Source organism: Garra rufa, chromosome 8 (genome assembly GCF_049309525.1).
Source record: "Garra rufa chromosome 8, GarRuf1.0, whole genome shotgun sequence".
NCBI classification, from domain to species: Eukaryota; Metazoa; Chordata; class Actinopteri; order Cypriniformes; family Cyprinidae; genus Garra; species Garra rufa.
In genome coordinates this window covers 20,081,495-20,105,070 of record NC_133368.1, presented here as the reverse complement: position 1 = coordinate 20,105,070, position 23,576 = coordinate 20,081,495, and the positions used below count along the sequence as shown (strand labels likewise).

The 23,576-nt window shown below is 37.9% G+C and overlaps 1 protein-coding gene across 1 annotated transcript; it reads right to left on the bottom strand.

The window, feature by feature from the left end:
• Positions 1 to 2,353: 2,353 nt before the first annotated feature.
• On the bottom strand, positions 2,354 to 23,016 carry actr5 (actin related protein 5). The gene is made up of 7 exons (XM_073846321.1): positions 22,609 to 23,016; positions 20,611 to 20,849; positions 3,619 to 3,788; positions 3,126 to 3,343; positions 2,911 to 3,048; positions 2,625 to 2,723; positions 2,354 to 2,497 (listed from the first exon to the last, which is right to left on the bottom strand). The coding sequence occupies exons 1-7, from the start codon at positions 22,978 to 22,980 to the stop codon at positions 2,354 to 2,356; spliced, it is 1,380 nt and encodes a 459-aa protein (XP_073702422.1). The 5' UTR covers positions 22,981 to 23,016.
• Positions 23,017 to 23,576: the final 560 nt, after the last annotated feature.

Sequence of the window (23,576 nt, the reverse complement as noted above, 5' to 3'; positions counted from 1 at the left end):
GTTAGCTGCCTGTTAGCCAATCAGTTTTGATTTTTTTTTTCTATCATCTTTGTGTTATTGAGTTCTTGTTACTGAGTTGAAGTCATGATGGTGATAAAACGGGGGGGGGGGGGGGGGGGGGGGGGGGGGTGTTTGGGTTTGGTTTTTCCTACAGGGCAGGGGAAGGGAAGATAATTTCTAATCAGTAGTACACATCTAAATGTTTTTGTTTTGCATTCAGAATATGTCCAGATATATTTCAGCCTAATAGGGATGCCTGCACTTGATGGCCAATTTCACATGTATTTTGTGTATTTTAAAAATACAAAATACTGTATTTGTATTTAAATACATTTTTTACACAGTATTTAGTATTTTTATTTTAAATACATTTCTATGTATTTATGCCCATCTCTGACTGTAGAACAGGTTTAATAACTATTTAATTTTAAGGGATCCTATTATACGCTTTTACAAAGTCTTTATTTTGTTTTGGGGGTGCACTGGAACATGCTCTCGTGCTTGGTGGTTCGAAAAACGCATAATTCTTCACATTAATTACATAATTACAATGGCTTTCTCCCAAGGCTAGCACACATGGCTCGATTCCACCTTCCGAAAAACCAAATGTATTGTGATTGGTTAGCAGTTGCATTGCATTGCAATTGGCGAACAGCTTAGCCAACGTTCAGTACTGCCACGCCCCTTACCAAAGCAGCAAACTAGATTAAAGTGATTCTTACATTTTAAATATGGATATTTTTCTCACAAAAACACATCGGATCGCTTTTACTAAACAAAAATTCTAATTCAAACTCGGCCCCCACAGAAATCCACTATATGGAGAGAAATTCTAAAAATGTTTTCCTCAAAAAACAATTTCTTTACGACTGAACAGAGAAGTACATTAATATCTTGGATGACAAGGGGGTGAGTACATTATCAATAGTTTTTAACTTAACCTAGGCAGAAGCCAAGAAAAAAAAAAAAATTAAGAAAAATAAGAAAAATTATTATTTTTTTTAATTCGTTGACGCTGAAGCCATAGAAACCATAGACGAGAAATCTAGGCAGGAGCCGAGAAAAAAAAAAAAAAAAATTAATAAAAAAAAAAAGTCAAAGAGGACATAGAAACCATAGACGAGAAACCTAGGCAGAAGCAGAGAATAAATAAATAAATAAATAAATAAATAAATAAATAAATAAATAAAGACAAATAAATAAATTACAAAAAATTATAATAAAAAAAGTCCGAGGCCGAAGCCATAGAAACCATAGACCAAGTACTAATAAACAGTCAATATTCATGCTACTAAGCAACTAAATAATCAGTGTTTCCCACACATAGACGAATCTGTGGCGGTGTGCCACAGATTAAATTCCGACCGCCACAGATTCAACACCGACCAAAAAAAAATAAAAAATCAATACCGACCATCACATATTACGTTTCGTTATTCTTTTGTACGCTATTTAAAACACGCAGCGAATTCGTTCAACTCCGTTTCCTTTCCCCTGCTCTCTCTTCTTCTCTCTGTCACTCGCGTCTCCCTCACACACACACACGCACACAGCCCCTCCCCTCCGTGCACACTACATCTGTCTGGATCATCTGTGGAGAGAAGACGGCTGGCGAAAGGTTGGTATCTCGTGAACACTTTTAACACACAATCACAGATTAAAAAGTGCTATAAAATATTTTATATTCTGAATACAATAGTTTCAGTGTGTTGATGTTACTGTAGGCTAAGTCCCGACCCTTAGCAAACACGATTGTGCCTTCTTTAGAAAGTTAACTAGTCGCAAGTTTGCGGTAAAATGCAGGCTAGCCTAGTTGGGTTGTCGAGGTCAAAACACTATATGTAGCAGCTGTGAATCAAATAAATATATTATAAATTATGTCGTTTCTTTACTCTTACACTGAATGTTTGCTGCTTCAATACAGATGAGTATTGAAAAGTATTTTCCGCAACTGAAAAGGAAACGTGTTCAGGATGAGGACCATCCTGAACCGGAGGTATCAGTCATGGTGTTAAATTAATGGAATAAAGTTCTGTGTAACCAATTAAACAGTTTTTTTATTATTAACCTTTAGGAATTAGGAAATCCCTGTAGGGGATCCAATCGTATCCCCTATCCAGCCCCCCCGGGCTGACCACCACACATTGCCTTCAAATCTGTGGGAAACACTGATAATAGTGAAGTGTTCCTTAATCTAAAGTGTTACCAAAGTCTTCATTTTGGAGAGAAAACACTTGTTATATTTACATATAGCATGTGGATCATAGATTGGACTTAAAAGTGTTTTGCTGAGACACATTAATCTGCCCAAGTGTAAATACACTGATATATAATATATGGGGTTAATAATTGCTCACTGTTCCAGAACAAACTGCATTGTCTCCATCAGGCCCATCTGCTCCTCTCCGATCAGAGATGGCTGGAATAAGATCTCTGGCACACGTAGACGCTCCGTGCCCAAGAACAGCTGATGAAACTCGGCCTTGTTAAACAATGGCTAACACAAAGTAGAGCAGACTTGAGACCAGAGGACATAAGAACATGAATACAATGAACAAATATTGATGCGTCTATGAATAGTACAGTACAGAGTAGACTCTGAGTTGACTTTACTCTAAGATTACCTGGATTGCACTAGTAGTTTTGCAGGGCTCATCACTGTCCTGATTTAAATCTGGTACCATTTCACTCCCATCTTCTGCGGGTTGCTCCACCTCTACAGTCTGATTCAACAACACCACAAACAACAAGTTTTACACAAAAAGAAATCGTATTTGCAAAACATGATTATTCCCAGCCCCATTCTGTCATGTTTTATTATTTATATCCAATAATTCGAATGAATCAAAGACAACAGTTTAAGATCACATGGTCAGAAACACAAATAAAAGTATGTCTGCATCCACAAACCTCAGCTTTCATGAGCCTGTGCTGCTCCACACTCATGCTAAGTTTATGGATGTAAGATTGAAGCTCCTCAGCTGAGTCCATGTTGAGCTCCACCAGACTCCTGTGAAACAGTTCCAGAGAGCCATCCTCCAGCAGCTCCTGATGGGAACATTGTACTGTTACTGCGTGCATACTGAAGCTCAGCGTTTCACCTCTTTGAAAGTAAATGTGTATACCTGCACAGACAGAAGTGTTTCCAGTCGTTTCTGGTCTTCCTGTAGTTTCTCTTCTCTGCGGCGACTGTTAATTTCCTGTAGTCGACGGAGCTGTTGCGCTTTCCTCTCGTTCCTCTCCTCGACGCTCACACAAACGCCAGCTGCCCGTCCTGAAAATGGCAGCTGCACACGATGAACTTCCTTCTCGTAAAAGTTAGGACTTGCCCACTTCTCCAGCTCTGTTTCACAATTTATGAAAGCATGAACACAGTGGTAGAATGCACTTTAAGCAGTGATGCAACAAAACTAATATTACACTGAAAGCTCAATCAATCATTTAATCAAATTTATGTAAGAATGTTGTATACAAACATTTGAAACTGCACAAAAGGCATTTTTTTGTTTTCCAACTGCTTAATTTTAGTCACATCAGACCAAACAAGTTTTCCTCTAAATTGCTAAAAAAAAAAAAAATCTTGCAATTAATGGCAAAATTCCAAGAGTGCTGGTTTACCGTGCTGGTAGTCTATTGCAACATAGCTGTGCTGATGCAGTAGCTCCTCCATGCGGCTGAGTGTGATAGCAGTCTGGTTTGCAGGGTATTTCAGCTGCAGCAGTCTCTGAAGGTATGCCGCAGCCTGACCTCCACCCAAATTCACACGCTTACAATTCAAAGCATCCAGCCTGCAATTCAAATCGTCCACAGACAAGTCATGTGTTTAAAACATTTAAGTTATTAAAATCAGTCATATGTATACAGAGTTGTGCAGAGATAAAAGTAATGTGTGTGTATACATACATAAAATACATCCTATGTGCACATACTGTATAAAAATACTGGTAGAATATGGGACTACTGATATAAACTTAAAAAAAAAAAAAAAAAACAGACAGAGATGAAGTAGTGTGGTAAGATCAGAGATGTCCAACTTGTAGAAGTCTTTAACTTGGAGTCCGAGTCAAGCATGAAGTATTTGGTCATGAGTTGAGTCTCAAGTCATTTAATGGCTCGCTAAAAAAATCCCATTCAGAATCCCCATGTATTGAAATCATCCTATTTACGAAGCCGTTTTATAGGCTATAGACAAAATATATGATCTATGGCCTTTTTTTTTTTTTTTTTTTTTTTTTTCTTTTTTTAAAGAGGCGTTAAGATGTAAGGTTATATAATTAGAATATCTTCAAAAAGTTGATTTATTTCACAAATTCCATTTAAGAAGTGAAACTTGTATAATGTATACATTCATTCCACACAGACTGATATATGTCAAGTGTTTATTTTCAATTAATGAAAACCCCAAATTCAGTACCTCAGAAAATTTGAATATTGTGAAAAGGTTCAGTATTGAAGACACCTGGTGCCACACTCTAATCAGCTAATTAACTCAAAACACCTGCAAAGGCCTTTAAATGGTCTCTCAGTCTAGTTCTGTGGGCTACACAATCATGGGGAAGACTGCTGATTTGACAGTTGTCCAAAAGACGACCATTTGACACCTTGCACAAGGAGGGCAAGCCACAAAAGGTCATTGCAAAAGAGGCTGGCTGTTCACAGAGCTCTGTGTCCAAGCACATTAATAGAGAGGCAAAGGGAAGGAAAAGATGTGGTAGAAAAAAAGTGTACAAGCAATAGTGATAACCACACACTGGAGAAAATTGTGAAACAAAACCCATTCAAAAATGTGGGGGAGATTCACAAAGAGTGGACTGCAGCTGGAGTCATGGCTTCAAGAACCACTACACACAGACGTATGCAAGACATGGGTTTCAGCTGTCGCATTCCTTGTGTCAAGCCACTCTTGAACAACAGACAGCGTCAGAAGCGTCTCGCCTGGGCTAAAGACAAAAAGTCTGGACTGCTGCTGAGTGGTCCAAATTTATGTTCTCTGAAGAAAGTAAATTTTGCATTTCCTTTGGAAATCAGGGTCCCAGAGTCTGGAGGAAGAGAGGAAAGGCACATAATCCACGTTGCTTGAGGTCCAGTGTAAAGTTTCCACAGTCAGTGATGGTTTGGGGTGCCATATCATCTGCTGGTGTTGGTCCACTGTGTTTTCTGAGGTCCAAGGTCAACGCAGCTGTATACCAGGACGTTTTAGAGCACTTCATGCTTCCATGCCGCTGACCAACTTTATGAAGATGCAGATTTCATTTTCCAACCTGCACACAGTGCCAAAGCTACCAGTACCTGGTTTAAGGATCATGGTATCTCGCCTGACCTTAACCCCATAGAAAATCTATGGGGTATTGTGAAGAGGAAGATGCGATATGCCAGACCCAACAATGCAGAAGAGCTGAAGGCCACTATCAGAGCAACCTGGGCTCTCATAACACCTGAGCAGTGCCACAGACTGATCGACTCCATGCCACGCCACATTGCTGCAGTAATTCAGGCAAAAGGAGCCCCAACTAAGTATTGAGTGCTGTACATGCTCATACTTTTCATGTTCATACTTTTCAGTTGGCCATGTGGTGATAATGTGCATTTAATTTAACTCAAAGGGAATCGTTGAATTATGATTCAAAAGGGAATTTGAACAGAGTCGCTGTTTTACGGCTGTTCAGAGTCGACTCGCGATTCATTGAACGAGCCATGTAACAGAAACTCTGCAATGGATATTACTATCCAGAATATAGTGAAAACACTATATTTTAGCACAGTAGCAAAATCGGCAGTTTAAGACATTAACTTGTAAGCACAAAACACAAGATACGCATCTTTTCTAAAAAAAAAAAATACGATTTTATTGGATAAACCTAACACATACAAACTAATCTAACACATAAACACACACGCATTCACACAGGTTACAGAAGAGAGAAAGTGAGGAAAGAATGTTTAAAAGAGTGAAAATACGAAATCCCAAGTTTATAGCAATATGTGCAATTGCTTAGACCTGAACAACCATCAATCACTTAATTAACCCTTGTACTGAGTCTCTCAAAGAGGTTATTAAACTTTATATCAAATGCACCAGTTCAGCTAGAATCTGGAGGTTGTACTTGCGTTGCCTTTGTGTTGAGGGAATTCCTTTCATCGCGTCTTTCCAGAAAGGGGTTTACCGAGGTTGCTGATTGGATGGGAGTTCGGTGGTCGTTCGACGTGAAGTCTTGGGCGTTGGCTGGAGATGCGGAGTTGTACGCTGGTTAAAGTTCAGGTCAGCACAGACGTTTGGGTCGCGGCTTGTGGTAAAACTTAACTAGAACACGAAACTCTCAACGGAAAGAAATAAAAGAATTAAAGTAAAAGACGGAACTGTAACGATCTCCTCATGTTTCCTTTAGAGGAGCGGCTGGCATGCAGGCCAGGGAGCGTTCAAGAACGGTAACAGCAGCATCGAAAGAGAGTAAGAGCGTAAAGAGAGTGATTTGGTGGTGTCCTGAGTTTTTAAACTCATCTTTTGGACACATCCCAAATGGTGTCTTGACCAATTAACCACTGGTGATGGTTGAGGAGAGATCCCCATATGATTGTAAAGCGCTTTGGGTGTATGGCAATACACATGAAAGCGCTATATAAATGCATCATTCATTCATTCAATTAGAACATTGTCCTAAGTCGGGGTACTGCTGGGTTCTCCTCCCAAACCATAAATCACAATGTTATCTGATCAGTCCCGTGGTCCCAATTTTCCCGCTCTTTGCAGAGATAAATTTGGACATGATTTCTATAACAAGACTATAATACATTTTACAAAGAACTGATTTACAGAAACATTTCGAGAATGCAATTTCGAGCTCAGGCATACCAAACACCAATATAAACCATTAAGCTATTCAATAGTTATTAAAAAGGACATACACAATAAGTGATTAAAACATAATAGGTAAATGTATGGGTTACAAAGAGGATAGGAAGTTATGCATAGAAATTATGAGTTGCTCATAAGTTCTTTTAGCATAATTTTAGGTGCATATATACATCAATAGGCAGTTTTCTGGGCCGTATTGGGAGCGTGAGGGTATGTTCTCTGAGCTGGGAGGTCAAAAGTTTAGGGAAGGAATCTCAGTCTCCAGGGTGGGGGAGCCCACCAAGCACAGTCTCTACTAGTGATTTCCCTCATGTGATGTCCAAGATGTGCATCTCTTTGACCATTAATCTTGGTTACTTGCCCCAAATTTGGGATTATCAACAAGGGTCCTTTTGTGTTAATGTTGCAAGTTCCTAGTTAGTTAGGTTTGTTTCAGGCTGGCTGGAGCCAGGGTGTCAAATGACAAATTTTACGACAGGGGTCTGGTCATGCTGGAGTTGCTGGAATTTGTGGAGTTTGAGGCTGTAGAAGTGTTTTTACTTCTAATCGAATCTCCTGAATTGTCTGATTCGCGCTGAAATCCTACATATCAAATCAACACTTGACTAGTCTACAATACAATCCACAGGTATAAAACAAACATCAATATATCACAATGTTAGATTTATAGTTTATTATCACCATCTCAGAGCAAATGCATTTCAAACAAAAATAGAGAGCAGGGCAGGCATCTGCTGCGCAAAACCGGAACATGCAAAGTTGCAGTGGTAAAGTAAACGAATAATGAACAAATATATAAAGAATAAATAATAATATAGAAAACTTCAAAAACACAACTTTACCACATGGCTGGAAATCTCAATGGGGCGCAGAGTATGTGAGCAGAGTGGAGCGGCAACAATTTCCCCTCCGCGCTCCGCTTTGCTCCCGCTCCACTCCTAGCTCACTGATATCAGAAACACCGCTCCGCGTCAAAAAAAAAAAAAAAAAAAAAAATAAGTAGGCTATGTTTGAAATGTAACAGTCCTGTTCATAAAATAAAATAAAATAACAGGAGAGTTTCAAACACTACTGTGCAATCTTCCTACCACATGCCAATAATTGTCAGCATTAAAAGAGTAGGCTATAATTGCTGCTTTTTGCAGTGCAAAGTGTGTAATGAAAATTACAATACGATTTCATCAGTTATTTTACCTACGGATCGCTGCATTTCTTACAGATTTCTGCTCATTCGAAATCGTATACATTACATTTGTTTTAATGCATTATTGACAGAGCGATTGCATGTGAATAAGTGTTGTACCTGTTTAAATGATGATTTCACCGGAAAATATTCAGTATCTAGAAGGAACAAACCAATTCCTTGTGAACTATAATTTACCGCTTACTTGCCTGAATTAAATACAGCCACTAATGAGCGTCTATATGCTCATCATTCGTCTCGTGAAGTCGCTTCCATTTTGCTGTTCGCTCACCGGGTTGATGCTCATGAAATGCTCCAGCACAGCAACCGCATATAACTTTTAACAAGATTCACTAAAACACCCCGAATTATATTAACATTTACTATATAACCATCATTAATAAACATTTTCAATCAATAAATATAACTAAGAAATTGAATGCGCTTTGTCAGCACGCATTTCTTAATCTAGAACGACAAAAAACGTTTTTGTTTTTTTTTTCAAAAACGTAATTGTGATATAACATATCAGAAATGTAATAAAAATGATGTTTTTTTTGTTATATTTCAATATTTCAGAATATTACTCAGTGAATTGACATTATCCAGCTAATTATTCTTCACTCTTTAGCCTATAAACAGCTTTATAAACCTAATAAAACTCTAGTTTAAAATTAAGTTACATTACTGCAAAGTTGATATGACTCCTGTGCTTGAAGACATACATTATATATTTATTTTGCTTATTGATAATGTTAGTGTTTCTGCTCATGCTTTTAATAAAATATTTTTATTGTTGTAATATGAATATTAAATTTAACATGAAAGACTGCTAACATTCAACACTTTTTTTTTTAAGATGAAAAAAATAAAAAATAGACAGCAAAGTGAAGTATGGACTTGCTACACTCACTTGAAGACAAAAACACTTTAGTAACAGTGCACTTCTTGTATTTTTTGCACTTTCAGACTTTCAGTTCTTTTAGCATAATTTTAGGTGCATATATACATCAATAGGCAGTTTTCTGGGCCGTATTGGGAAGGTGAGAGTCTGTTCTCTAAGCCGGAAAGTCGAAAGGTTAGGGAAGGAATCTCAGTGTCCTCAGTGCCCACCAAGCACAATCTCTACTAGTACTAGAAAATAGGGTTGGGCGATGTCAACCAATTTGGCATTGTACGATGTCTAACGTGAAACATCGCGATGGACGATGGCATCGTCCGCGGGGGGCGGGAGTGCGGGATGGTTGTTGTTAAATAATTAATTTATAACGAATTAATTAATTGTAGCCTACCGTTTCCACCAGTGCTTTCCAAGATCCAGCATTAACAAGTGCATTAGATCGTGACAGTGCGTGCGTGCATACAAGACAGAGCAAGCGCGGGTTTATGTAGATGTATTTGGAGGATGTGTGTTGGTCCTTAACATATTTTCGACCAGTCAGCTTTAAGTTCAAAATCGCTCTCATTCATTGCTTACTGCTTAACCCACTCTCTCCAAACGCATTTAATGAGCAGCGGAATGTTTAGAGAGAAAGTGTAATATCAGAAATAATACCAAATCAAGCGAAATATTATGATGTATTAACACTATAAACACTATAAACATAGATATAAGTTAGTTACCCTGACTCCAAAATGAATAATTTAAATGTAACGGTATTCAGAACAGAACAGGAATGAAACAAAATATATAAAATTAAGAAACCAAAACAAAGCGAAACTAAAAATACCAGGCTTTGGGCTCACGTAATTCTGTAATTCGGCACAAATCCAAGTGTTTCCATATTCCCAATGTATTTGAATGATAAACTGTTATTTATAATGTATACTATATTGTACGTTTGTATTTCGATGGAAAAAAATATATTCTCTTGTTTTTTGTTCCAAGCTCGGTTCGTTATGGTAAAACCATGGAAAGGGCATATTTGGAGGAGGAGGAGGAGGAGGAGGTGAAGTGAGGCCAAGTATGGTGACCCATACTAGGAATTTGTGCTATGCATTTAACCCATCCAAGTGCACACACACACAGTAGTGAACTAGAGGCTGACATTTTTTCGGGAATCCCACGGGTCACGGGATTCCCGTGGGATTCCCGCGGGATGGGAGTCATCTTTGCTATTAATCACGGGATTGGGACGGTACAGGATAAAATATTAACGGGAGCAGACGGGAGCGGGAATCAACCAATAGGAAAGATGACAAAAAAAGAAAAAAGGAAATGTAGCAGAATAGTAGGCAGATTTTGGGACATATTACTTCGTCTTTAACGGACGTTCAGTTGCTTAGTTACCTGAATCCTGTCACTGTTTAAACTGCCCTGTTAGTTAACATCATCTACATTTCATTAAATTTGATTTCCTACCATATTAGAGAGAAATGAAGAGGCATTTTCTTTCGGGAGTCTTTCATGCCGAGAACTCTGCTCGTGTTTGCATAATGATGCATTTAAAAAGTTAATGACCAAACCTATCATTATAAAATTTCATAATGTTGCTGCACATGAAATATAACACGGATAACATTAAATAAATATTTTTTATTAGGTTACACATTGATTATTTATCACTTAAACCCCTTTCTCTACCTGTCCGTTGGTCGCGCATATCCGCCATGTTTGTAGTTTAACACTTTTTATGCGTGTTTGTAGTTCTAATCAAATTCTCGTTCACCTCGCAATGTGTTGTGGGCAATATTAGCCATTAGAGTGTGCATTGATCTGCACTTCAAATTCTGAAGTTAAGTAGTATAGACCATCCGGGAAACTTTGGAATACTTTTTTAAAACATACTACGATTTGGGACATACTAATTCTATTTTCGAATACTATTTAGGACGGATAGTATGCAAATTGGGACGCAGCATATAAGTGTTTATAAATGTAAACTATAAATGTATTGTTTACTCAACAAAAAATGAGTAAAATGCAGCTTTATATGTTGTTTGGGTTTATTAAACTATTGTAGACATGGTGTGAACTACTGTTTTCTTTTATTTGCTGTCTCCGGTTTCTAGATTTTCTCCAGAAAATCTAGAAACAGGGGCTCAGCAGCTGGTCTAAAACAGGATGGGAAGCAGATAAAATCATATGTATTACCTAAACACTAAATGAAAAAAAATATATATGGGAGCGGTACAGGAGCGGGAGTCATTTTAAACGGGAGCGGAATGGGAGTGGGAGTCATTTTACCAGGAGCGGGATGGGACGGGATTATTTTTTAAACTTTGGTCTGGGAGTGGGACGGGACAAGATTTCTTTATATGGGAGTGGGACGGGACAGGAGTGAAAATCCACTCCCGTGTCATCCTCTATAGTGAACACACACACACCCGGAGCAGTGGGCAGCCATTGCTGTGGCGCCCGGGGAGCAGTTGGGGTACGGTGCCTTGCTCAAGGGACTCACCTCAGTTGCTGGTTATTCACTCCCCCACCTACAATCCCTGCCGGACCTGAGACTCAAACCTGCAACCTTTGGATTACAAGTCCGACTCTCTAACCATTAGGCCACGGCTGCCCCCAGGATTTGGTGTAGTTAATTTAATCTAATTTAATTAAAATTATTTTTCTGCTGTTTTTGTATGCCACATTTATTAATGTAAACGAACTAGTTCATGTAATTCGTTTGGAGTTCACTGTAATTTGTATTGTGATCGCTAACAACTTCCTTGTTATTATTTCCTCATAATAATAATAATAAAATAAGTAAAGATGTGGAAATTTAAAGCATGCATTTCACCTGGCTATATAGTGTGATTCAGTGTGTGTTTTTCGTGAGCGGGTTGCTGCTGCGGCGGGGGCGGGGCGGAGGATCGCGATGCCGGCTCAGCATCGTGATGTCTATCGGCCATCGGCGATGGACAATGGCATCGTCTATCGACCCAACCCTACTAGAAAGAGATGTTCAGATGAGCATCTCTTTGACCATTAAACTTAGGGATGCACGATATTTATCGGACAGATAAATTATAGACCGATATGGGTAAAAATTACGTAATTTTTATTGCTCCGATAAATAAATGAAACCCGATCCGATAAAGTAATCTTGCTGGTAAATCAATCAGTCTGGTTTATCTGAGATTCATCTGCTTTCCGAGTGCACGTAACTGCAGCTGTAAACTGCAGTGATACTCGGACTTTGTCGCGTGTAATACATCATCATCTGAGTCGTCATCATCGTCTTCGCCGGTCTGGAAGTTTTTCGCAGTGGCAGAAGAGGACGATGCTATTGCTATTTGCAACACATGTTTAGCAAGGATTCTGAGAGGGGGTAAAAAGCCGTCAAGTTTTAACACAACAAATCTCACTTCAGAGGTCGTCATCGCGGTGAATCTGTTTTAGGGGCCGTTCACATGTCGCGCCTAAAACGCGTGGAAAACGCTAGACGCGCCGCTTTCTCTTTCTTTCCAAACCGCTCTGTAGCCTGCTCTGCTGTGGCGTCTGCCGTTGCTAAGCAGCCATGACATGCACTCTCCATAAAAACACGGAAGTTTCAGCAAAGGATAAATGGATTTTCAGCATTAAAAATCGCTTGCAGTAGCTCTGTTATTAAATTTATTTAAAAATGGTTATTCCAGTACAGATATGATAAGCTGTTTCTCCACCTTGGCAGTGCTTTCAATGTTATTAAGGGAACGGGTGAAGCTGATTGGTTGGTTCATGTCATATGACCTGCGTTGGGCTTGCGGCATTCTGAAAAGTTGATGTTTTTATCTCGATTCTGATGTTTCATTCCCTGCCTTGTACGATTTGGTTGTTGCACACATTCATAATATGATCAATAAGAAGCTTTAACGGACATTTGCACATCTGACGTCACTCCATGATGCACTTTTCATTTTTTCCAGGTTGACAAATGTCAAAGCATTTCATTTATTTAGAATTGTGGTGCCTTACACAAAAAATAAAAACATTTTTGAAGAGTCAGGACTGATGTTTGCTATGATTGTTAGACCCAGATATATACAGTATAGGGGTGTGCAAAGCAGCCGGTATTTGTATCTGTATTTGTATTCGAGTAAAATTCAAAATAGGTGTAAAATCCTGTTTATAATTTACATTATAGTGTAAGTATTCTTTAATTATATCCATTATAATAATTATGTATATGCAATATTGGTTGATGCTTTTGAACATGTAACAAGGAACGCCATTGAAAAGAAAATAACATAACAGCCATTACCTCATCCATGGTTAAACCAACAACTAATAAAATACCATTGTGAACATTATGAACCCCACCACCACCCATCCTTGGAGGACGAACAGACAGAATAAAAACAAATAATACTTAAAAGAATGAACTTCTTTCCCGTGGCGTCTGCCGTTGCTAAGCAACCATGACCTGATCTCTCAATGAAGACTCGGAAGCTTCAGCAAAGCATAAATGGATTTCCAGCATTAAAAATCGCTTGCAGTAGCTCTGCTATTAAATTTATTTTAAAATGATTATTCCTGTACAGATATGATAAGCTGTTCGAGCACGTAGCACCGTGTCCGCGTCGCTTCCATTATGAGCGTGCATACCGCGCGTCTACATGTGAAACAACGAACTTGAGCACGCATGTGAATGGCCCCTAATGGAATAATCTCCCGATCAAACTCTGCTTCCCAAAAGCTATAAACTGCCTCCAGAACCCAGTTAAGGTACAAAAATCTATTCAACAAAAATAGTGATGCAGTGAAGTCTTTTTTCACCCAGCCGAGTCTTCTCTGATGCTGTGTGTAGCAGCCTGTGTCAGTCACCTCTTTAAACCCCACCCCCCGACTCCTGAATGTCACAGCACTCAGGCGGGCATGCACTGACTGCGGTCTCATGAGGAAACGCAGCTTTTTGATATAAAGTTTTTCTTTCCCCCCCCCCCCCCCCGAGTACAAATATTTTTGAAAGTATTTGTTCGAAATAACTATTCGTAAAAAACACGCTATTTGTGCCTTTCCGAATACCGTATTCGGGTTCGGCTCTACCCCTAATACAGTAATATACATTTCATTACTTTATCTCAGATTTTGTATTCTCCTGGGTGCACAAAATTATCATATAAACATGAACGTATCGGTATCGGCCACAAGAAGGACTTAATTATCGGCTATCGGTAAAATATTTTCATATCGTGCATCCCTAATTAATCTTGGTTACTTGCCCCAAATTTGACAATCTCCTTCCTTGGGATTATGAAAAAGTGTCCTTTTGTGTTAATGTTGCAAGTTCCTAGTTGTTTAGGTTTGCTTCAAGCTTCAAGGGTGTCAAATGACAAATTTTACGACAGGAGTCTTGTCATGCTGGGCCTCTTGTGGAATTTGGGTCTGTAGAAGTGTTTTTTAAAACTTCCAATCGAATCGCCTGAATTGTCGCGCTGAGATCCTACAGCCAAGATTTCTAAAAATCCTTTCTTTGTGTTGGTCTTAAGTAATATTCAAATTTTCTGAGATACTGAATTGGGGTTTTTATTAGTTGTCAGTTATAATCATCAAAATTAAAAGAAAAACACTTGAAATATCAGTCTGTGTGGAATGAATGTATACATTATACAAGTTTCACTTCTTGAATGGAATTAGTGAAATAAATCCAATTTTGAAGATATTCTAATTATATGACCAGCACCTGTTTGTTTTAATCTCTTACCAAGTTTAAAACTGATTTTCTGTAATCAAATTCTATATTAAGAGTCCTATCTACCATGACACATAAGGAAATATGTGACACAGATATTTCAAAACCACACAAATACATAGTCAGGCCTCTATATTTTCTTCCAAGCAGAGGTCTGGATAAAAATAAAAAAAATTTTACATGTACTGTATTTTTACATTTAGATACATGCAAGACCATGTGACAAAAAAAAAATGTTTCTGTTCAAGGTTTTTTCTCCTGAAATCTACTATTTTACCATTTTACTTAAAGGTGCCATAGAATGGAAAACTGTGTTTACTAGGGCTGCAACTAACGATTATTTTAATAATCGATTAATCTGTCGATTATTTTTTCGATTAATCGATGAATCGGATAAAAAAAACAAGGGATTTACAACCCTTTATTCAAAAACAGAACTAAAATCTTTAGAAAGTGCACGAACATGTTGCTCCTTGAACTGTTATAATAATAATAATAAAATAAAAATGGACTAACACAAAAAACATACACATGTATGCTTTACATCTGCCAAATATATAGACTATAAATAAACTAAAATTACTATCCGTCAAGACAGCGGCTTGCTGTGGTGTACATGCTGCATTTCCCATCAAGAAGCCTCTCAAATTAAATTCCTCAGTGCGCATTAAAAAAAGTCATGTGACTTTGCACGCTGGAACGGGTTAACTTGACTAACTTTCTGCTACATTCATTCTGCCATGGCGGTGTTGAGTGTCCTGCCATAAGCAGCGACCAGCTGGAAGAGTTCCGCATTCAAATGCACGCAAAACTGGCCTCAAAGCCGCAGCAAAAGTAATTACCATGAATGTGTCAAGGCAAAAATTAAGAAAATATTCGAATTACTTATTAATAAACTAGTATTTTCTGATTCAGTGTTGCAAAGATGAAATTGACGATCCTGCCATCTGCTCATTAATGCCTAATGCATCTTTATGGATTAGCTAATGAAAGAGTTTTGTTTTCGATTTTAATTATTTCGTTTTATAGTAAAATAATAATTTAAAGGTTTCTATAGATATTGTGTTTGTGAGGCAATTACCTGGGTTTCGGTTAATTATTGTGAAGCGCTCCTGTTTAAACCAAAGATATCAAGCGTATTCTGTTTGTTTTCTTTAAGAGCACATTTTGTTGATACTGTGAGTACACACAAACTAAGGTAGACCCTTTACAGTTCCGGCACGGGTGGTAAATTACTCTTACCTTTATGAGCAAAAAAGAAATTCCACATTGCACTGGCATCTCCATGCCCTGCAAAGCGCGCTTCTCTCCGCACAAACTTTGGAATTATCTTGATTGAATGATTAAACTAATATTGTGATATGTTTTAAGTTTTTTATATCAATGGATTTTAATTTAAATCGCGATGAATTAAGCAGGCTTTTGATCTGTCTGCCGCTGTTTGCTAGGTAGGCTATAACTTTAAAAAACAAAAACTTGAATTTAACAAACAAAAAGTGTTCCAAATATATCTCTAAATTAACTTTATAAACTAAAGGAACGAAAATAAATGTAATCACTTTGCTTTTAAAATCAGCAGCTGTGTAATGAGGAAGAGAAAGAGAAAAAAAGACAGTCGGACTGGAAATTCAGTCGGCCAAAAATTGATGAGCTGTCGGACATTTTTACAAGGAATGTTTGTTTAATAACCTATTTAATACTCTTAGGCTACTTTCTTAATTAAATATATTATTTCTTTGATTTATTTTAGCGTTTTTAGGCTGCTTGTTAGCTGACTGAAGTGTAGGCTATATTTAAAAAAACAACGTGCCACCGTCACAGCCCTATTCAAAACTGAGACGATTTCACCTCAGCAGAGCTCCTCTTTCTCCTTACGGTTGTGGTATGTTTTCGACACATTATACAGACAGACAGTGTTACAAAAACTATAGAAGTAGTTTTCTCCATCTCCACTATCCAACGACCCGTAGCAGCTGTTTTGCGATCGAGCATTGGCTGCTGTGAAAGTACGCTAGCCAAAGTAGGCTTAAATATCAAACATGTTTGATATAAATCGGGGCAGCATATATACATAATGTAGAAACGGTGCTTTATGCTCAAATGTTCCAGTTTTGCGCATAAGTTAAATTCGCATTTTTGGATGGAAACACAGCTTATGAGGTGCCGAACTCTGCTGGCATCAGTGCGGGAGAGAGACCGAATGTGTCCACTCCGCTCTGCGCTCATTTTTTTTTAAATATATATAATAACAACCAAATGTCTCTGCGTCGCGCGACACAACGAATCGATTATGAAATTCGTTGCCAACGCTTTTAGTAATCGATTTTTATCGATTTTATCGATTCGTTGTTGCAGCCCTAGTGTTTACCTTGGCATAGTTAAATAATAACAGTTCAGTACATAGACATGACATACCATGAGTCTCAAATACCATCGTTTCCTCCTCCTTATATAAATCTAGTGTTTGCAAAAGACCACCGAAAAATAGGTCAATTCCAACATAACACCGTCTATTACGCAATAGCCCCGGGATCGTTAATAGTTACGCCCCCAACATTTGCATCGCCCAATCATCGGTAACGTCAGCACATCAGTAAAATAAGGCAAGCCACTGAAGGGACACGGTTAGCTTAATGCTAGCGCTAGCCTGTTACATTGCAGTACAAAAGATTTCACTTACCACATAAACAGAGAGACGACTGCGCTGATGATGGCGAATGATTTACAGATCCCGAGTATCACTGACAAGCAGCTGAACTTGTGTGGTAAGTAATCACCCCCTCTGCATTATAACGTTACACAGAGCACATGCGATCACAGTAATGAGAGTAAAATGTTGGCGATTCAAAACGGCAGATTCAACAATCCACATATTAAAAGCGGCTAGAGCTCCTAATTAAATATATATTTTTATCCATGTGCCAGCTATAGAGATGAGCAGCTCTGTGAAACAGCCAATCAGAGCAGAGCTCATTAATATTCATGAACCTTCCAAATAAGGCAATAACAGAGCATTTCATTCTAGGGACAAATCCTAGGGTTGTAAATGGACCTGTAAAACCATTTCTGGAGATTTTTTGCCCTTTCCTATGCCATATACCTTCTATGTAGATATCAGAGAACAATTTAAAAGATTGTATAAATGCATTCTATGGCACCTTTAAAAGCATTATCTACTAAAATGTCACCAATAATCAAAACATTCTCAACTTGAGCAGAAAAGAAAGATAACCAGCAGTTCCAAAGTTTAGGTTCTATCCAAGCCATCTACAAGACATGATCAGGGATTGCCAGCTTTTCCTCATACCTGCATTATTAATACGGTACTTGTGGTGGTGATTAACACTGTAGACAATACCCAAAACCTTGTTCCAAATTACTGGCCCTATAGATATACAGCAGAAGTAAGAAGAATGTTTCTTCAGGGAAAGTATTACATGCTTATATCTCAATTAAATTGATGCTTGAGTGATGTGCTTCCACAGCAGCCATGATTAACAGCAGTTGGCGCCACGTTCTTTGGCAGTTAAAGTTCACAAGAACGTTTACTCTTATTATTTATAAGAAAGCATGCAACAACAACAAACTAAACAAAATAGCAGAGTTAAATTATTGTGACATCACCTAACCCCTTAACTGTCATCTGGTCTTTTTTAAAGAAAACAATCAGCAGTGCATAAAATGGTTATTAGACTGACTTGGACCTGTGCATTAAAAGTTTCTAATGCACACTTGCCAGCCAATAAGAGTTAGGAACAAAGAAACATTTCACAACTGTCACTATCTTATCTGAGAATAATTTATAGTTGAATTATAGTTGAGAATAATATAGTTGAATTAACTTTAATCATAATGTTCCCTTTTAATTTTAAATTGAACTAAAATGCATTATTAAATAGGGCTGTAACGATTCCTCGATTCTACGTGAGTATTCAATTTTTAAAAAATCCTTGATTGCATTTTGCCCGTGTCGAGTAATCGAGAAAATACGGGAAGTGGCGCACTCCACATATTAAACGATAATAAAGCATAATCCGCCTACATTTTTCTCTCTCTATTGTGATCGCATGTGCTCTGTGTAACGTTATACTGCAGCGAATCAGTATAACGTAAGAAGGACTTACCACACAAGTTTAGATGGTTTAGTGATGCTCAGGCTCTGTAAATCATTCGCCATCATCAGCGCAGTCAAATCTCCGTTTATGTGGTAAGTGAAATCTTATGTACTGCAATGTAACAGGCTACCACCAGCATTAAGATAACCATGTCCCTTCAGTGGCTTGTAATAGTCGGTGTTATGTTGGAATAGGCTGTATGCACGGCGGTGAATGACGTACTTCCGGTGGAATATAAGGATGCTGGATTACTTCCGTTCCGGCGTGATTGTAGAGTGCTGTGTACTATTTTTTCTAATAACTTGTATTGTCTTCTATACTACGGTAACGTTAGTCACAAAAACAGACTCCACTCATATTGTTGATGCTTATTTGCTTTATTATATTAAATAAACATATAAAATGACATCTAAACATATGAAAGTATCTTTTCAAAGACGGGAGGACAGCCCCTCTAGCCACCACTGCAGTGTGCCGCAGTGTACAGCATCTGCTAAATTTAACACTTTTCTAAGTTTCCACACGTTTCCTAAAGAATGTGTGATTATAAAACCAACTTTGCCGCCTTGTATCTCCATTACCACTGTTTCAGCTATAATTAGCAGTGATAATGCAGTGCTATTCATCTGTCGTAGAACTGCATTACATTTTTTATTCTTATTATTTTGTACAATAATCATCCATATTAGCTAAGATAACAGCTGTGGTTATCCAAGCTGAACAGTGGTAACGTTAGAAAAGTAAAAACTGAACTGGACTGAACATGTCCAACAGAACTTTGAACGTCACTTTTAAGCTACTCTACTCTCAGTTGGTGTGGAGTCTCTGCTTTCCTCATAGAGCGGTAGCAGTGAGCTTTCACTGAGATCTCATTTGTGGCCCTGATTTTACCTCACACTTTCAGACAAAATTACAAACACGCCTGCTGCTGGACGAATCGTAAAAAAATAATAGAAGTTCAGTTCAGGCGGTTAAGGTTAGCTGAATTTACCTTCATAATTGCACAGATACGAAGACACATAAAACTTGAAACCTTTCTCAAGTTTGCTCTGTGGCGTTGTACTGCACATCAGTGATTGTACATTTGGGCAACTCTTGCAAACACCGAGTAAAATTCGTCGACTCTGCCATAATCGCGTTTTTCTCCGCTTCAAACCTCTCCAACCGGAAACGGAATAGCAGCCTTGCGTCAAACGTGGAAGTACGCGTGCATAGAGCCGATTGACCTATTTTTCGGTGGTCTTTAGCAAACACCAGATTTATATAAGAAGGAGGAAACGATGGTATTTGAGACTCATGGTATGTCATGTCCATGCACTGAACTGATATTATTCAACTATGCCAAGGTAAATAGAGTTTTCCATTCTATGGCACCTTTAAAAAAACAATCGTCAGGCCATTGGCGCCCTCTGCAGGCATTTGTTTTAACGCATAATGTACATTAGCTTTACTGTTGATAACACATTATGTATTTGAACAATTTTGTTCAATAAAACCATATGACTGCTTGCTTTTGATACTTTATTTGAACTAATTATTATTGCCTCGTTGCTATTATATATGTACTTATGTCATTTTAAAGGCTATTGTTAACTTAGGTCTATTTTATTATTACAAAAAAAATTATCTGATTACTCGATTAATCGTTAGAATAACTAACAGATTACTCGATTACCAAAATAATCGATAGTGACAGCCCTATTATTAAAGCTCTCCGAATGTCTTGACCGGTGACATGATCAGAGATTGCCAGCTCTTCCTCACCTCCTTCCCTGTGCAATTCATCTTCCAAATTGGCACACATTAAAATTGACAGAATCTGAAAGCTGAGACATTAATGGGTTGTGATACCTGCCATTGATGACGGGCAGCACGTGGGAGCAGTGATACCCTGATGACACCACAAGTCCTGTAGAGAGCAGATCTGCTCCATCACTCACATTGTTGTGATAGAAGCTGAACAGACTGTCCACGCCGTAGGCCACCCGTGGCACTCCGTAACACTCAAAGAGCAGCTCAGACATCATCTGTCTGCAGTGAAGTGGGTTACAGGGTGGCTCAGTTATGACCACAGGGTGATCCACCTGACCCTGAGGGCACAAAGGTGAAGTGTGTTATTTTTTAAGAGTTTAAATTTTGACTGCCAAAATTTGAAAACACATTACTTAGGATAAAATGCATCTTCTTTCAGAACAGCAGGGGAAAACTATTACGACATGAAAAGGATAAAAAGTCATTGTTGGTAGGCTATACTCATCACCATTTCAAATCATAACATATTGGAAAAGTTTATGTATATGGTCTAAATTGCATTTAATGAACATTATTCATTTTGAGGAATGCTGTATCTGTTTTGGGTTACTTTTTCAAATAAGTAACACCACTTATTTTTCCCCCATTTATAGATTAAAAGCTCTACTGTCCCCGTGTTGAGAGAAATCGTGAGTAAGATGTTACTTTAGTTCTAGAATAAATTTGAACATGCTACATCTCACTCACTAAAAAAAACAGATACAGTATTCCTCAAAATAAATAAAAATAATGAAATTCGACTCAGAATATGACGCAAACCTGCAATAATTAAATATGTTAAATAATACAAATATCCGTTATGTATTTAATCCCATTTTATTACCAGATGTCTTTGCCGCTGACGTTTGATGATCCAAATCTTCCATACTAATAAGCAAAAATTACTCAAGATAATCTAACATTTGTTTTCCTTTTTTTTTTTACTGCTAAAGAGTTGACATTGTTTCTTCTGCGGTCTACTGTACAGACGTGAATTTACTTTTCTCTAAGCCTGACGCTTTTGGTGTGAAAAGGCTTTTACATTTGGCAAAAATAAAACTTTTCATATTAAAAACAAGCAAGCCCTGCACAAATTTAAAAAATAGCTCAAAAGTAATGTAATGCATTACTTTCCATAAAAAGTAACTAAGTAACGTAATTAGTTACTTTTTTAGGGAGTAACTCAATATTGTAATGCATTTACTTTTAAAAGTAACTTTTCCCAACACTGCTCACGATTTCTCTCAACATGGGGACAGTAGAGCTTTTAATCAATAAATGGGGGGAAACAAGTAACTGGCGTTACTTATTTGAAAAAGTATCTCAGATATTTTAAACATTTTAAAAAAAGTAATGCATTACTTTACTAGTTACTTGGAAAAAAGTAATATTATTAGGTAAATTGCGTTACTTGTAATGTGTTATCCCCAACACTGGAAATGAACACATGCAGCAATAGATAAATATAATAAATAAATAAATGCATGATTTAATACATTTAAAAATAAATGAGGAATTTAAATAAATATAAACAGATAAATGAATATAAAAAGTTAAAAAGAAAAAAAAATCAATGTAAGAATACAGAAAATAATACATAAAGGAAAAAAAGTAATAAAAATTCAAGATTAAATTTTATAACAAATTAACTATATTTGTTTTAAGTAATTTATTTCTACTTATTTTCCTATTATTATATTTATGTATTATTTTCTGCAGATTTGGTCCCTATTTGCATAAAGTTAGCAATGCTAAAGACCTGGCTCAAAAGTATTGTCACAGTTTGTGAACAAAAAGACTAACTTGACAAAAAGATCTCGACCGGTTTAGCTCTGCAAATCCTTCATCCACCTCAGTCTCATCTCTCATCGGTCATCACAATACACAAACACGTGGATGTACACAAAACGCTTAAAGTAATGAGCATGCAGCTGTCAGTTTATAGAACATACCACAGTATTTCGTATTCTATTGTTTTACCTTGCCAAAAGTTCATGTTCTGCAAATTATGTGTGGACAGACTGAAAAAAATGTCCCACTAATATCCAACTGCATTACCTGGGAATTTATTCCAAGGTGCATGAAGACGTGATCAAAGATGAGCTCCTGCATGTCAAAATTAACCACCAAGTTGCGATCGAACGCGCTCTTGAAAGTCCAGCGCAGCGGCTCAAGATTAGGGATGTCATTTCCCACGTGCGCGTCATTGCGAGCGGCTCCTCTACTGCGCGCCGCTACTGATCTAAACACAAGCCGCGGTTGATCCAACTGTGAAATACAAGACGCCCAACCCGCGCGACACTGGAACGAGCCGTTATCCACTACTATCGGCGCCGGACATGGCTCCAGACATTCCCTCTCCACTGTGAATACTGGGTCGGGCAAGCATTTATAATCCTCAAAAGTGTAAACGTTGCGTTGATTAGTCATGGTACTGAACAACAACAACTGAGCGGGCAACTCTTGTCTTCTTCGTCACCACTGATTGTTTGTGTCCTCAGCTCATTACTGCCACCTGTAGTTAGGGGCCGTTCCAACTTAAAGACAGAAGCTGGCTGCGTCCGAAACGAGTAGAGGGAGGCTGCAGACCTGGAGCAAGGCAGATCTACCCATAGATATATAGACGGTTTCATCGGGTGCACGCGCCTGGACCTAAATTAACTTCCGGTCTGTGTTTGTTTATGTCGCGGGCTACAAACGCAGCTAATAATGAGTAATGAAGTTGGTCTCAGGTTATTGTTCTGTGGTATGTGTTTCCCAAACATTTATTTATTTGTGGCGACCTGCCACGATATAAAAACCGACTGATTTTCCAATTGGAAATAATAGACTAATTCATTAATCTGTTAATAGACTTCGTTGAATAAACTTACACGTTTAAAAATCAAACCCAGGCGTGGGTGTTTTTATATCACTGTATTTCTGAAGAAAGACTGTCTTTAGAAAATGTCATTTTCATTTCATCCTGCATAAGGCAGCGTTTTTAAATTAAGAGCTGCTTTGTCTATAGCCATTACCGGGGAAAC